Below are 16,734 nucleotides of genomic sequence, written 5' to 3' on the forward strand. Positions count from 1 at the left end.
CAATTCCATTATCTAAATCATTAACAAACACCACTAGTCACTGGTAGCCCACCAGAAAAGACCCCTTTTATTCCCACTCACTACCTCCTGCCTGTCAGCCATTCCTCTATCCATACCAGTATCTTTCCTGTAATGCCATGGGATTTTATCTTGTTAAGCAGTCTCACGTGGCACCTTATCAAATGCCTTCTGGAAATCCAAGTAAATGTCATCCATTGCCTCTCCTTGTCCACCCTGCTTGTTACTTCCACAAAGAACTCTAACAGATTTGTCAAAAGCAAATTTGGATCTATATGTATTGTTAACAGAGTTCTGCTCTTGTGGAAATAGAGTCACAGAGCACAATCTCACCCATCTTCAGTGGAAAAAGATTGCTTGCATTTACCCCACATAATTCTATATGCCTCTCTCAAATCTCCCCTCATTCCTCTATGTTCCCTATTCAACTTTTCCTTATAACTCAGTTTTCAAGTCCTGGCAACATTCTTGTAGATTTCTCTGCACTCTTTCAATCTATTGACATATTTCCTGTAGGGTCATGACCAAAACTGCACACAATATTCCAAATTAGGCCTCAGTACTGTAGAATACAACTTCAACATAACACCCCAATACAGTACTTTGATTTATGAAGGCCAATGTACCAAAAGCTTTCTTTACGACTCTATCTACCTGTGACGCCACTTTCAGGAATTATGGAACTGTATTCCCAGACCCCTGTGTTCTACCACACTCCTACCATGGTTTGTCCTCCAAAAGTGCAAAACATCACACTTGTCTGCATTAAATTCCATCTTTCATCCCATTTTCCAGGTGTTCCAGTTCCCATTGCCAGCTTTGATAGTCTTTCTTCACTTCCCACTTCACACCCAATCTTGGTGTCATCTGCAAATTTGCTGATCTGGTTTACCACATTGTCATCCAGATTGTTGTTGATATAGCTGACAACAACGGACCCAGCACTGACCCCTGCAGCTCATCACTAGTCACATGCCTCCACTCAGGGAGGCAGCTGTCTACTACCACTCTCTAGCTTCTCCCACGAAACCAGTGTCTATTCCAATACCTCTTCCTAGAGATGCTGCCTGGCCTGCTGCGTTCACCAGCAACTTTGATGTGTGTTGCTTCTATTCCAATATACTACCTTATCTTGAATGCCAAGTGACTGAACTTTCTTACCCAACCTCTCAAGCAGGCCTTTGTCAAAGGTCTTGTGAAATTCCATGTAGGCACTATCCACTGCCTTGCCTTCCTCAATTTTCTAGGTACCTTCCTCAAAAAATGCTATAAGATTAATCAGACACGACCTACCATGCACAAAGCCATGTTAACTATTCCTAATCAGTCCCTATTAATCCTAATTTTATATATAAGGTCCCTTAGAATACCTTACAATAATTAACTCACTACTGATGTCAAGCACACCGGCCTATACTAACCTAGCTTATTCTTAGAGCCGTTCTTAAGCAACAGAACATCAGCTATTTTCCAATCCTCTGGCACCTCGATCATGGCTAAAACGTTTTAAATGTCTTTGCAAGGGCCCCTGCATTCTCTGCACTAGCCTCCCACAGGGTCCAAGGGACCTTGTTAGGCCCTAGGGATTTAGCCACACTAAGACAGTAAACACCACCTCCTCTTCAGTTTGCAGTCCATGACTTCACTGCTGCTTTGCCTTACTTCTATAGATTCTGTTTCTGTCTCCCGAATAAAATACAGATGAAAAAAAAACATTTAAGATCTCCCCCATCTCTTTTGGCTCCATGCATAGATGACCACTCTGATCTTCCAGGGCACCAATTTTGACCCTTTCTGTCTTTTTGGTCTTAATATATCTGAAAGCCCTTAGGATTCCCCTTCACCTTGTCCGTGAGCAATCTCATGGCTTTCTTTTAGACCTCCCGAATAACTTCATGGGTTTCGTGAATAACTTTTCAACTTCCCAACTTTGCTGAAATGTATGCATGCAGCGGTAAAAGGGGAAATAGAGATGCTCTGATTTACCCATGGGTCAGTCAGCATTCCGCAATCTGGATACCTGGAAGGGAAGTGTAGACTCTTTGTGTGGCGGTACTTTGAGTTGTTATTTCATATATGCTACTGTGGCTATTTGAGTCAACTTTTTGCATTTTGTTTTTTGTCAGTCTTCAATGAGATTTCTTCCAAGCAAGGTATTAAATATTTAGGAAGAGCAGGCAAGCAGGGTGACCTTGGTGCTCCAGGAATAGCACAGTGTGAACATACTGGCCTGAAATTCCTGTCTCTGTGCTCTGATTTCCGAAGGAGAAGCACAAATGACTTCCTGCTCTACTGCTGTTGCTCTGAGTTTGCAGGCAGTGAATGTTTTGGCTCAGTTATTGACTGAAGTTCCAGTAGTAACTTTGTGAAGTTAATGCAGTGGTCTCAAGTATTGATCAAGAGACAGGGATTTGAATTCCACAGCGACAGCTTATTTAAATTTTTGTTATTTAGAAAGCAGCACTGGTAATGGGGTATTAGAGGGTTGACTATTACAAATCCAGAATGATTGGGACCTCAGCAGTGCCGGATTAGTGATTTTGCCGAATTACAGGTGATTAGGTTAGGATTAAATAAATGAACACCTCTAACCCACTTGATGATCACCTTACCCTTTCTTTAAGTACCCTTTACAAGTTAGATGATAGATTAATTCAATGAATTGAATTAATGATGTACAGTTCTGTGGCAGGTAGATAGCATAAACATTATTCTTTACCAAGATAGCGTAAACATTATTCTTTACTTTTGCACGTACAGAGCAGTTATCTAAAATCAGCATTATTTTACAACTTTTGTCAGTGTTGTTCTCGTAGTACAATGCCAATATAAGGCAGTTTTGACCACATGGTAGATCTGCTTGGGTCTTAAATTTTCATCAGAAGCTAACTTAGTAAACTCAGCAGCTGCTTCCTTATCTATTGACCATTTTTCACCACACATTGCACGAAATTTTTTGCCATGTTGCTGCTTGAAATGCTGAAATCACACTCATTATCCAGTCGTAATTCTTCATGAAATAATGTTGCTTGTTCTTTCACCATCTCTCCTGACAGTTATACGCCTTTGTGATGTGGAGTATAAACCGCTTTATGAGAACGTTATCTAGTTGTGACCATCTTCGATCTTTAATTATTTTTCTTACACAGATCTGTGTTTTTGATTCACTGTCTGATCCAATTCTTCCAGTCATTCCCACTCCCCTGCCTTCTCTCCATACCCTTTAATGCCCTGGCTAATCAAGAACCTATCTCTGTCTTAAATACACCCAAAGACTTGGCCTCCACAGCTGCTCAAGGCAACAAATTCCACAGATTTACCACCCTCTGACTAAAGTTAATTTCTCTGCAATGCTGTTGTAAATGGATGTGCTTCAAACCTGAGATCGTGCCCTCTTGTCCTGGATTCCGCTACTATGGGAAATAACTTTGCCATATCTAATCTGTTCAGGCCTTTTAACAATTGGAATGTTTCTGTGAGATCCCCCCTCATTCTCCTGAACTCCAGGGAATACAGCCCAAGAGCTGCCAGGCGTTCCTCATATGGTAACCCTTTCGTTCCTGGAATAATTCTCGTGTATCTTCTCTGAACCCTCTCCGATGTCAGTATATCCTCTCTAAAATAAGGAGCCCAAAACTGTACACAGTGTGGTCTCACGAGTGCCGTATAGACCCTCAACATCACATCCCTGCTCTTGTATTCTATACCACTGGAAATAAATGCCATCATTGCATTTGCCTTCTTCACCACCGACTCAACCTGGAGGTTAACCTTTAGGGTATCCTGCACAAGGACTCCCAAGTCCCTTTGCATCTCTATATTTTGAATTCTCTCCCCATCTAAATAATAGTCTGCCCTTTTATTTCTTCCACCAAAGTGCATGACCATACACTTTTCAGCATTGTGTTTCATTTGCCACTTCTTTGCCCATTCCCGTAAACTATCCATTTTGTTTCTTTATGTCATAAACTGGAAAAGCCAATGTTATACAAGTCGCATATGCTTTTCACAAATACCCCACTGTCAAGTTTTTTCAGAACTTCCACCTTATCTTCCTCAAAGGAAGTACTTCTTATGGCTTTTTACACCATGAGAAGTGCTTCCTTTATTCAATGAAAACATTTCTAGGACAAGATAAGCACACGTTATTAAAAATAAATGCAGAATAACGCAGAGAAACAACTTGCTTCTTTTAAAGATTGTGCCAACAGCTGATTCTGCTAATGCTGCCAACAAAACAGTGGTGGCAGGTTCATGCAGCGATGCAGGATATTTGAAATTTGGCTTGCAAAAATTATGTCTAAACCAGCAGTGGAACCGGATTACTGATTGCCGGATTTGAGGTAGTCAACCTGTATACTATTGAAATTGATTTATCACATTGAAAAGCTTGCTTTGCATACTATTTGTGCAGATCAATTGATTACACAGTGTGTTGAGGTAGAACAAGGGAAATTAATAACAAAATAGAGATTAAAATGATACAGTTACAAAGAAAGTGCAGTGCAGGTAGACAATAAGATGCAAGGTCATAATGAGGTAGATTGTGAGGTTCAGTAGTCTTATAACAGAGAAAAAAACTATGTTTGTACATGCAGCTTGATTTCAGTGTTTAAGAGGAGTTTGGATGGTACGGTCCTGGTGCAGGTATGGGAGCATTATCATCATCATCAGGTGCCATGCCCAGTTTGACCTGTTTCAGGTCAAGTGGATCAATTCATTGGTATTCATTTCTAGTTCTCTGGCTGCTTGTCTCCACCATTATTTGTCTTTGTCTTCCTCTTGCTTTCTTCCCTCAATCTTTCCTATAATTACCGTGCATTCTAACTCCTCTTTCCTAATTACATGTCCAATGAAGTTACGTTGCATTTTCATGATCTCATACATTATTTCTCTTTTTGTGTTTGCTCTGTTCATGACATCCTCATTAGATATTCGTTTCGTCTATGATATTCTTTGCATCCTCCTCAAAAACCACATCTCTGCTGCTACAATTCATTTCCTCATGTTACTAGATATTGTCCAACATTCTGAGCCATATAACATAACCGGATAAACGTAACATTTCAGTACTCTGAGGCGGGTTGTCATGCCTAGTTTAGTATTGGTCAGTATACTCTTCATTCTCATAAAGGTGTCTTTTGCCATCGCTATTCTTCTTTCGATGTCCAAGTTGCACCTCCCATCTGATGTCACCCAGCTTCCTAAGTAGCAAAAGTTGTGTACTTGTTTTATGTCTTCAGGTATGGGAGCAGGCAGTTTAAATGGTTCAACATGAACTAACTAGATGGGCCGAAGGGTTTCTCTGCTCTACTATGACTCTATGACTCTAAATGAAGACTGTCCCACAATGTGCACAGGTTGAAAGTGACTCCAGATCCAACAATATATTTGTTTATGAATTGCCCTTTGAAATGATTCAGAAAAATTCTTCTTTCCGATGACATTCGAAGTTGACAGTAATTGCTGGCTTTACGAGTGGTATCCACATCTATGAAAGAAATTTTAAAAATCCTCAATCATTTTCTAGCTTTCTTGATCTCTATTAAACTTCATTCAATCAACTTGTGACACCAATAATATTCAGGTAACTACTATGATATTATTTACCTCCATCAATAATTCTGCATTTTGAACATAATTTCTTTTTTAGGTGGCAAACCCGATGACATCACTGTGCTATTATCAGTAGTGACTGAAAGCAAAGAATGAAGAGGAAAGTTTTGCCTCATTGGCCACAAGTGCCCAGCTGACACACCTTTAGAAGTGGCTCCCCAATCTCTGCTGTGAGAATCCCATCTCTCTTGTGGGCATCCTACTGGAGACTGTTCTCAGATTACCAACTTTTAAGGCTATTTTTGAACTATTGGGTGAACAAATTCTAATTAGTTCCAGTCATTTGAAAACAGTTACATTTGTTCTTTACTGCTTTTTGCATCCTATGAAATGTGTAAAACAGCTTGTCTCTAAAATCTGTACCCCTTGCATTAACCTCATCCAAACATCTTTTAATCGCACAATGGTAATGCCAATTATTGTCCTTGATGACAAATGAGTCCTAGAAATCCAGTCTGCTAAAAGATGTGTTCTTTTAAAAAATATTTTGCACTCTTGAATCACATTAACTCACTAAATCGCATTTGGGAAAAATCCAAGTGGCTTTGTTTTAAATATGGATTGGGATGAGATGCATTATCTAGGGTGCTTATTCTATTTCGCTAATATCCTTTGTTCTGGGTGGACTGGAGCATTAGTTTTTGGCCCAGTCTCTTTGGGAGAGGAGATGTCTGAGAACAGATCCGGTCTCAGTACTATGGAAGATAATGAGTGAAAGCAGTGTGGAGTACAGTTCTAATATGAGGTGGTGATGAAACATGCACAACTCATTAGATCCTGACAGGGAGCTAAACATTGCCTAAAAACCCACCCTACTAAAAAAACAGCCTGGGTTGCCCACCCCCCATTACTCTTCCCAAATAAGTGTACTATGACAACTTAGACCTCTAAGCAATGGATTCTTTTGTTTCTTGAATTGTTTGTGAGCAATCTATATAAATTTCAGTGAGGTGAACCCTCTGCTCATTGGCAATTATTGTTACAAAAGCCTTATGTGAACAGCCTGGAGAGCAGTCGACAAAATTGTTGCATCCAGAATCAGTAATATTTCCAAGACAAAGAAGTTCTCCTTGAACATGCTCTGAGCTTGTACTGATGTGTACAGCAGGCAGTTTGCTCCATGTCAGTGTTACACTGCAGAGTAAAGTATGCAGCAGCGAGAAGGAAGGTCTTTGGAGTGTGATGCTTGGTTAATCTAATTGTAGAACTGAGCTAGACCAGCATTTGGTTTTAATGGTTAATTTTTGTAATGGTTAATTTTTTAATTTTTAATGGTTAATGGTTAATCATATTCTAAAAATACAAATGATTAGATTTAGTTCCAAACGTTTTTTTTGGAGAGTTGTTGTAAAGGAATTATACTGTTAAAACTCTTCCACAGCTGGTTGTTGCCTTGACAATCTTTTTTTTTAAGGACATAAAATGAGCAGAAGCCACTTGATGATTTTTGTGACCAACATTTACATTGATGTTGTTATCACAGTTTCAGTTTGTTATTAATTCTTCCATCACTGCCAAATGCTCTCCTGGATCAGGGTAACTGTACATGTAATGATGGATGGAGTGGGGTTGGTCAGACTCTCTGCTCAGTTCACCTTTTTCTCCTAAGTAAATATGAAAAGTCCACTGAGAATATATGCTGGACTACCTGTTGGACACGGCCCATTCTTTGGCTGTTCACTGGCACCAAGGGTGTTTTTCTCTTGGTCTGTGTTGGTTTACCAGCAATTACACTGAACACAGAGCTGGGAGAAACTTATATATTAGAATTTAGAGAACATTTCAGAATCATAAACCTTTGCAAAGTATGAGGAGGCCATTAAAAAGCATAAATGTAACAGGTGCTGGAAATCTGAAGTGAAGCCCAAAATGTTAGAAGTACTTAACAGGGAAAGTAGCCTTTTAGGGAGAGGAGGGAAGGAAAGGGAGAGCTAATGCCTCATAATGATCTATCCAAGAATTTGGAGAAGTTGGAAATTAAATGTTTTAAGGTACAAAGAATGGACAGGGCCAGGTCTGAAATCATAGTCCTGTAGGACAGGTGGAATGTGAGATCCTGTTCTATGAGCTTTGTAGCACAGTGTGAGATGGAAGTAAAAGTGGCAGGTCACTGGGATTCCTGTGCAGACAGAATAAAGGTGCTCTGTAAAGCAATAGTTTTAGTAACTCTTGAATTCTAATACCCTAGATATTTCATCCCTTCATATTTCTCTTGGTCTGTGTAATGCCTTCATGACCACTTCTGATCTTCCTCTCTGTCTGTTCCTAATGACTTGCCTTCAGCCAAGGTGTCAGTTTCAACTCCTTAAGTCTCCATCTCAGTAAATTCTGGGCCTGATGTGAAGCTGAGCTCTAACACTGCCTCTACATCCATTTCTTCAGACTGTGGGCCTTTTCTGCTATTTCTGCAATTCTTGATCCAACTGAATCCCTCCTCCCGGCCTCTAATTATTCTAGATCTCTTCATCAGTAACTGCTGGCGTAATATTAACTTTTTCCCTCTACATATATTCCTCTAACCTACTTGTTGTGCCACATTCTCTGAAGAGAGCCCCTAATTCTGCTGCTGAAGGTGGTGCTTTCATTGTTTGTCTACTTACCAGCTATCCTGCACAACCTTATACTTCTGCCTGAGCCATGACCACTGAGTCAAAATTGTTTCCCAGACTATTACTGAGCTTATTTTCTTGAAATCCTCCCTCAACGAATTCCAGTTTCATGATTTTCCAATTCCCCACTCTGTAGTTCTACCTCTTTCCCGAGATCGCCAATCAGGGGAAGTGTTCAGCAGCTTATTGTAATTATTGGTATAGGATAGAGTAAAGCTATCCTATTGAAATAAAGCTCTTGCAGACAAAGAGCTGCTGAGATGGTTTTCAGAAAAAGTTGCACCAAAGAAGTTCAGCATTTTGTGGCTTTTCAAGAATTGCAATATATGTACATTATCTTAAAATTGTCACAGGCTGCTTGTGGATGCCTGTCATTTTATGGCTCTGCAATTCGTCTGCAGTCTTAAAGGAGCTAAAGGGTTCAGGTTCACATAGTCTCTCAGTGCACATTGGAAGCTGGAGAGCTTGTACAATATTATTTGGTCTTTCATCCTTCCTGAAAAGGCAAAATTTTTATTTACTGTGTTGAGTCAACGTGTATTTTTCAACTTTTAACCAGTTTATCTGCTCTTCAGCAGCATATAATATAGAAACCCCGGAAGATACAAGGGAAGTATTTTTATATGAAGGCAAGAAATACAATTAAAGTAGTTACTGTAAATATTTTGATCTGGGAATTTAGAACTACAGTTTAGTTCAGTGGGATAAATAAGATGAAAGCTTGAGGGAAAAGTCGGCAGGCTTTGTGCTGCACTGGCATTGTGACTATTTCACATATTTCTCTGCTCCCCATTGGAGAAGGATGCAAGGTGTAACTTGGCTTAAGATTTGATTTTTTTTCTCTCTGTAAAGAGCTGCTGCTGTTGAATTGAGCCATTGATATTTCTGCAGGAATATGTCTGTGATTCTCTGTATATAATTTATTTGTTTATGACAGACACATGCACTACCTACATAGATTTATACAGGTGCTTTTCAGGTTTGGTTCTGCTGTAATCTTCAGTTTTAAAAAGAAAAATCTAAGTTTTCTTCATTTATTTTATTTAGTCTGCAGTGATAGTTTCTAAAGAGTCAGATATCTTTAGACAATGACGGAAACAGTGCACTTGAAAACTTTAGAACATCTCTTAATCTTATAGATTTTAAATGTTTTAATTGAAGTATGTGAGGCCATTCATTTTATTTATATTCTGTAATGTCAGCAGCTGTTATAATGCATGGATTAACTATGGACTCTGGTGAGAAAAAGGATCTAGTGCTCTCCGGTTTATATGATGAATAAACCCTTCTTGGGCTTCCAGCCAGGTATAGGTATCGAGATCTAACTGATGAACTCTGCCATCTTCTTCAGGGATGATAGCTGGATATGTCTAGTCCGCTGGTACTTACACACCCATGGTCCGTCCCTGCTGATTGATTAGTCCTCATCCAATCAGGTTCTGCTCTCCCCTTTGATTACAATGGAATTTCAGTTGTTACTTAGAGCAAGTCCTTTGTCTTTGGCAAAATTCTTTTTCTCTAGTTTTATTTCAATAGCTTCCTTTACCAGGTGGTCCCAAAAGCCATTGGTGCTGCATAGTAGTTTCTGTACCATCAAAGCCCCAGAAGAGTTTATTCGTATGGACACTGTATTTAGATCCAATCCATCGTTTTCTGTAACAGAAAATAAAAATTTGTCCTTTTTTTATTCCTACTGAACTCTCTAGGAGAAATTGGATAAGAAACAGAACAACATCAGAAATCTGATATGTAAAAAGAATCTGTTTAGTAGCATAAATAATAGATGATGCACAAAATTTAAACTCAGAAGCTTTATTGAAAAAAAATTATCTTGTTCATTTTAATATGAATAAGAACAATCAACTATATCCCTAGTATCATTTACTATTGAGCTCCTATGTCCTTTCATCAACCCCTCTTCTGTATGTCCGTCATTTTCTCACCCCAACTGCGTGTATGTCTCCCTTACAGACTTATCGCTGTCTCTGTCCCATTTCCACTGCAATCTTCTCATGGATGATCAGCCATGATCATAATAAATGGCGGTGCAGGCTCGAAAGGCCGAATGGCCTACTCCTGCACCTATTTTCTATGTTTCTCGATCTAATTGTCCTCCTGCCAAGGAACTCCCCTTTTGTTCCTTCATCTTCCTTGGTTGCCTAGTCCTTTTCTTTCTTTCTTTCCTTTTACCCATTACCTCTTTTCTGCTATTAGAAATGACAAATAGATGTTTATTATATTCCTTCAGTACAAAGCCCAAAGTTGTGTGTTTTAGTGCAAGTTACAGTTTTCTTATCCTGTTCTTATACTAAATTGAAACTCAGATCCACTAACCATTTCAGAGCTATGTACCTTCAGTTAATTGAAGCTGATATTTTTATTGTATGTTGGGTTTTCTTACTTGCTGTTGAGATTTTTTAATTCTGATGCCGTATATCTATGGATGCTGAAAAACTCTGAGTCTTATCCAATAATTCTAGTTAGAATTCATTAATATAATTACCAAAAGAATAAAATTGCTCCAACTTTTATATTTAATTTTCTCTTATTGTGCCAAATTATTTTAATTGAGTGCATGCTGTGGACTGCGGACAGCCATGAACTGCCTGCTTTTGGGACCAAACTATTGCTTTTCTGTAGACTTTTCTAGAACTTGGTTTTCAGGTTTCCTCATCCAGCGGGAAATTTGAAGGAGTCACATCCATTACTAGATATGTCGATGTAGATATGGAGATGAATTTGAACTGTATTGGCTCTTTCGATGAATAATGAGATGTCTTGTGCTTACCTGGTTTGTGCTTCTGATGTCTGTAATATTGTGTCATTTAAAAGCTATGAAAGTTAAAATGGATTCAGAAGATGGGAAATTTGTTGCTAAAATGTGTGTATGTGCAAGTCCTGAACACCAGTTGTACCATTGGGAACTACTGTCACAACTGTGGTCTGCAACTCTATACTTTTTAAACATTTGAGATATTCTTTGTGAAACAGAGGTAGAATTAGTTGAGTCTTCCAGCAGGCAGGACTCTGAATCAAGGACCAAATATTTCATAGTGATCAAAAATGTAACCTCCTACCTGATCTTGCAGAGTACTTAAAAAGATTTTATTAAGCCAAAGGTTTGCTTAACGGCAGTTTGCAGAGTCATGAACAGCCCTCAATCTGGTGTATTCATGCGAAAAATGATCATATTTGTAAAATATTGTGGTTTCATTCACCATATAACTGGACATAATGTTGGGTTACTGTGTTCCATATTTCATATCTGCAACAAAACCAAACTCTGAAAAGCTCCAGTGGTAACAGGTAAACAGGTAAACACCTGTTTTTTTGGGTGCAGTTATCTTTGTGCATAATGACTTATGGAAAGAACTTGTTGAATTACATTGTTTGTCTTTATTTGTAATTTGAAAGTCAAGTTAATTTTTCTTTGTATCCAATATTGTAAAATTTAGGTTTGTTGAAATTGTTGAAGTTTGACATTCATAACTTATAAACTGTAAGTCTAATAATAATCTTTATTTATTTAAACATGGTGTGTTTTGCTTTTATCCAAATTAATGTCATTCAATGTAAGATTCTACTGCCCAAGTACAGGGAGAGAGTAAAAGGAAACAATCAGGACTTTGGGTGCATTGAAATTTACCCTGGGAACAGTCAGCCTTTGAGACTCTTCCATTACTCAGCTAGAATGTACCTGTTGTTAATGTTGACCGAGGGCACAGAAACAGCTCACCATGCTCATGACAACTTCTTCTTTTCCTTGTACATATCTCTTCAAATCATAACAACTTAGGTAACAAAAATCAGTTCCTAATTTCAAGTGAATAGTTATTTGCAGTTTGAGGAAGAACCTCCAGTCTCCTGTGTACCTGTGTTCCAAACTTCACTGCTGAAGGGCTTTGGACTAACTTTGGGACTTCAACCACAAGTGTTTAAAAATGAACCACTCACCCCTTAAATTTCTAAATTCCCCAAGTCCTCATTCATATAAGTACTATGCAAAAGTCTTAGGGAGCCTAATTTTTTTATATAATTTTGTTTCAGTTGTTTATTTTTTGTCTTCTACATTAGTGTGTCAGTAGAAAAGATGAAGTTTTAGATTTCCAAATATTTGTTTTCCAAAAAAATTAATGGTACAGAGAAATATTTGTATTTTGTTAAAGTAACCATATGTAAGACCACTTTTCAAATAAAAACTTGATTACTTTGTAAGTATACAGCACAGTGCATGATTAACATAAAAAACAAACAGGATGTCAATCAGTTGAATGAACTAAACTGATTAACTGAAATAGAAACAGCTATAGAAGGAATCAAACTGGGCCAAGGACAACCAAGGTAAAAGGTGAGAGTGCGGCAGACGTGATAGCTTAACCTTCAAGTCATCGATTCTTACCATAATGCCATAAGATAGAGCATCAGAATTAGCCATTTGGTGAATCAAATTTTCTCCACCATTTCATCATGGCTAATCCATTCTACCTCTCAGCCCCAATCTCCTACCTTTCCCCCCTCCCGACCTCCCCATATCCCTTCATACCCTGGCCAATCAAGAATCTATCAACTTCTGCCATATGTTGGCCTCCACAGTTGCCTGTGGCAATGAATTCCACAGATTCACCACTCTCTTGCTAAAGAATTCCTCCACATCTCTGTTCTAAAAGGACACCCCTCTATTCTGAGGCTATGTCCTCTGGTCTTAGAATTTCCCACTATATAAATCATCCGCTCCACATTCACTCAGTCAAGGTCTTTCACCATTCAATGTTTCAATTAGGTCACCCTCATTTCTGAATTCCAATGAATACAGGCCCAGAGCCATCAAATGCTCTTCATATGACTTTAATCCTGGAATCATTTTCGTGAACATCCTTTGAATCCTCTCCAGTTTCAGTGCATCCTTTCTAAGGGGTCCAAAACTGCTCACAATACTCCAAGTGAGGCCTCACCAGTGCTTGAAAAAATCTCAATATTACATCCTTACTTTTATATTTGAGTCATCTTGAAAAGAATGTGAACATCGCATTTGCCTTCCTCACTGCGCAGACTCAATGTGCAAATTAACCTTTAGTGAATCCTGCACAAAGACTCCCAAGTCTCTTTGCATCTCAGATTTTTGTATTTTCTCTCCCTTTCATTTCTTCTACCAAAGTGCATGATCACAACCTTTCATAAATGTTATCTTGTGCCTCATGAAACCACATCCTTAACAATCAACTCCAACATATTCCCAACCACTGAGGTCCGACTAACTGGCTTATAATTTCCTTTCTTCAGCTGTTCTCCTTTCTTGAAGAGTGGAGTGACATTTGCAGTTTCCCAGTCTTCCAGAACCATTCCAGTGTCTAGTGGTTCTTGAAAGATCATAACTAATGCCTCCACCATCTCTTCAGCCACCTCTTTCAGAACCCTGGGGTGCAGTAGTCCATCCGGTCCAAGTGACTTAACTACTTTCAGACCTTTCAATTACCAAAGAACTTTCTCCCTAGGAATGGTAACTTCACGCACTTCATGACCGCGACACCTGGAGCTTCCACCATACTGCTAGTGTCTTCCACAGTAAGGACTAATGCAATAGCCACAGCTCTACACCTGGAGAAGACAGATGCTTACGTGAGAATGCTGTTCTTGAACTACAGTTCAGCACTCAACACCACAGTTCCCAACAAGCTCGACCAGAAACTGTGTACTACACCCCCTCCTTTACTCTCTGGATACCCATGGCTGTGTCGCTACCCACAGCTCCACTGCTAATTAAATTTGCTGATGACACTACACTGATTGGCCTAATCTCAAATAATAATGAGGCAGCCTACAGAGAAGAAGTCATCACCCTGACACAGTGGTGTCAAGAAAACCACCACTCCCTCGTGTCGCAAAAACAAAGGGGCTGTTTGTGGACAACAGGACGAGTGGAGACAGGCTAGCCCCTATTGAAATCTATGGATCTTGGGTTGAGTGAGTGAACAGCTTTAAGTTCCTCAGAGATCACCGAGGATCTCACATGGTCTGCACATACTGGCTGCATGGTGAAAAAGGCACAACAGTGCCTCTTTCACCTCAGACAATTGAAGAAGTTTGGTATGGGCCCCCCAGATCCAGAGAACTTTCTACAAGGGCACAATTGAGAGCATCCTGACTGGCTGCATCACTGCCTGGTATGGGAACTGTACTTCCCTCAATCACAGGACTCTGCAGAGAGTGGTGCGGACAGCCCAGTGCATCTGTAGATGTGAACTTCCCAATATTTAGGACATTTACAAAGACAGGTGTGTAAAAAGGGCCCGAAGGATCATTGGGGACCCAAGTTATCCCAACCACAAGCTGTTCCAGCTGCTACCATTCGGGAAACGGTACCACAGCATAAAAGCTCCAGGATAGCTTCTTCCACCAGGCCATCAGACTGATTAATTCATGCTGATACAATAGTATTTCTATGTTATATTGACTATCCTGTTGTACATAATATTTACTATAAATTGAACATTGCACATCTAGATTAAGATTTTTACTCATATATATGAAGGATGTAAGTAATAAAGTCAATTCAATTTGAGTACGTATTCAGTTCATCTCTAATGCCTTTGCAATTTCCTTTACTCCACTGCAATACTGATACATCTGACTTTAACTTCTCCTTCCCAGATTTCAGGGTGAATTTGATCATATTATGATCACTTGCTCCTCGGGGATCTTTTACTTTAAGCTCTCTAATGAATTCCAGTTCGTTGCACCCAATGCAGAATAGCTGATCACCTAGTGGTCTCAACCATGAGCTGCTCTACAGAACCATCTTGTAGGCATTCTACTAATTCCACCTCTTGGAATTCTGCACCAACCTGATTTTCCAAATATACCCATATATTGAAATCCCCCCATAACTATTGTAACATTGCCCTTCTGGCATTTTCTGTCTCCTTTTGGAACTTGTAGACCACATCATTACTACTGTTTGGGGCTTGTATATACTGTTGCAAGAAAAAATTTATGAACCCTTTGCAGTTACTCATAAAATATGGTCTGATCTTCATCTAAGTCACAATAGAAACATAGAAGACCTACAGCACAATACAGGCCCTTCGGCCCACAAAGTTGTGCCGAACATGTCCCTACCTTAGAAATTACTAGACTTTCCCATAGCCCTCTATTTTTCTAAGCTCCATGTACCTATCCAAAAGTCTCCTAAAAGACCCTATCAAATCCATCTACACCACTGTTGCTGGCAGCCCATTTCATGCACTCACCACTCTCTTGAGTAAAAACTTACCCCTGACATCTCCTCTGTACCTACTCCCCAGCACCTTAAACCTGTGTCCTCTTGTGGCAACCATTTCAGCCCTGGGAAAAAGCCTCTGACTATCCACATGATCAATGCCTCTCATCATCTTATACACCTCTATCAGGTCATCTCTTATCCTCTGTCGCTCCAAGGAGAAAAGGCCGAGTTCACTCAACCTGTTTTCATAAGGCATTCTCCCCAATCCAGGCAACGTCCTTGTAAATCTCCTCTGCACCCTCTCTATGGCTTCCACGTCCTTCCTGTAGAGAGGCGACCAGAACTGAGCACAGTACTCCAAGTATGGTCTGACCAGGGTCCTATATAGCTGTAACATTACCTCTCGTCTCTTAAATTCAATTCCATGATTAATGACGGCCAATACACTGCATGCCTTCTTAACCACAGTCAACCTGCGCAGCTGCTTTGAGTGTCCTATGGACTCGGACCCCAAGATCCCTCTGATCCTCCACACTGCCAAGAGTCTTACTATTCTGCCATCATATTTGACCTACCAAAATGAACCAGCTCACACTTATCTGGGTTGAACTCCATCTGCCACTTCTCAGCCCAGTTTTGCATCCTATCAGTGTCCCGCTGTAACCTCTGACAGCCCTCCACACTATCCACAACACCTCCAACCTTTGTGTCATCAGCAAATTTACTAACTCCTCCCTCCACTTCCTCATCCAGGTCATTTATAAAAATCACGAAGAGTAGGGATCCCAGAACAGATCCCTGAGGCACACCACTGGTCACTGACCTCCATGCAGAATATGACCCATCTACAACCACTCTTTGCTTTCTGTGGGCAAGCCAGTTCTGGATCCACAAAGTAATATCCCCTTGGATTCCATGCGTCCTTACTTTCTCAATAAGCCTTGCATGGGGTACCTTTTCAAATGCCTTGCTGAAATCCATATACACTATATCTACTGCTCTACCTTCATCAATGTGTTTAGTCACATCCTCAAAAAATTCAATAGGCATGACCTGCCTTTGACAAAGCCATACTGACTATTCCTAATCATACTATACTTCTCCAAATGTTCCTAAGTCCTGTCTCTCAGGATCTTTTCCATCAACTTACCAATCACTGAAGTAAGACTCACTGGTCTATAATTTCCTGGGCTATCTCTACTCCCTTTCATGAACAAAGGAATAACATCTGCAACCCTCCAATCCTCCGGAACCTCTCCCGTCCCCATTGAT

General features: G+C 39.8%; 1 protein-coding gene across 1 annotated transcript in view; it reads left to right on the forward strand.

The window, feature by feature from the left end:
• Positions 1 to 12,423, forward strand: part of LOC134336922 (protein phosphatase PTC7 homolog) — a 108,866-nt gene extending 96,443 nt beyond the window's left edge. The window contains exon 6 of the mRNA XM_063031569.1: positions 5,672 to 12,423. Within this exon, the coding sequence (XP_062887639.1) occupies positions 5,672 to 5,730 (59 nt within the window). The 3' untranslated portion in view covers positions 5,731 to 12,423. The remainder of the gene's footprint in view (positions 1 to 5,671) is intronic.
• The last annotated feature ends 4,311 nt before the right edge of the window (positions 12,424 to 16,734 follow it).

The sequence above is a fragment of the Mobula hypostoma genome, chromosome 23, assembly GCF_963921235.1.
Source record: "Mobula hypostoma chromosome 23, sMobHyp1.1, whole genome shotgun sequence".
In the NCBI taxonomy this organism is placed as follows: domain Eukaryota; kingdom Metazoa; phylum Chordata; class Chondrichthyes; order Myliobatiformes; family Myliobatidae; genus Mobula; species Mobula hypostoma.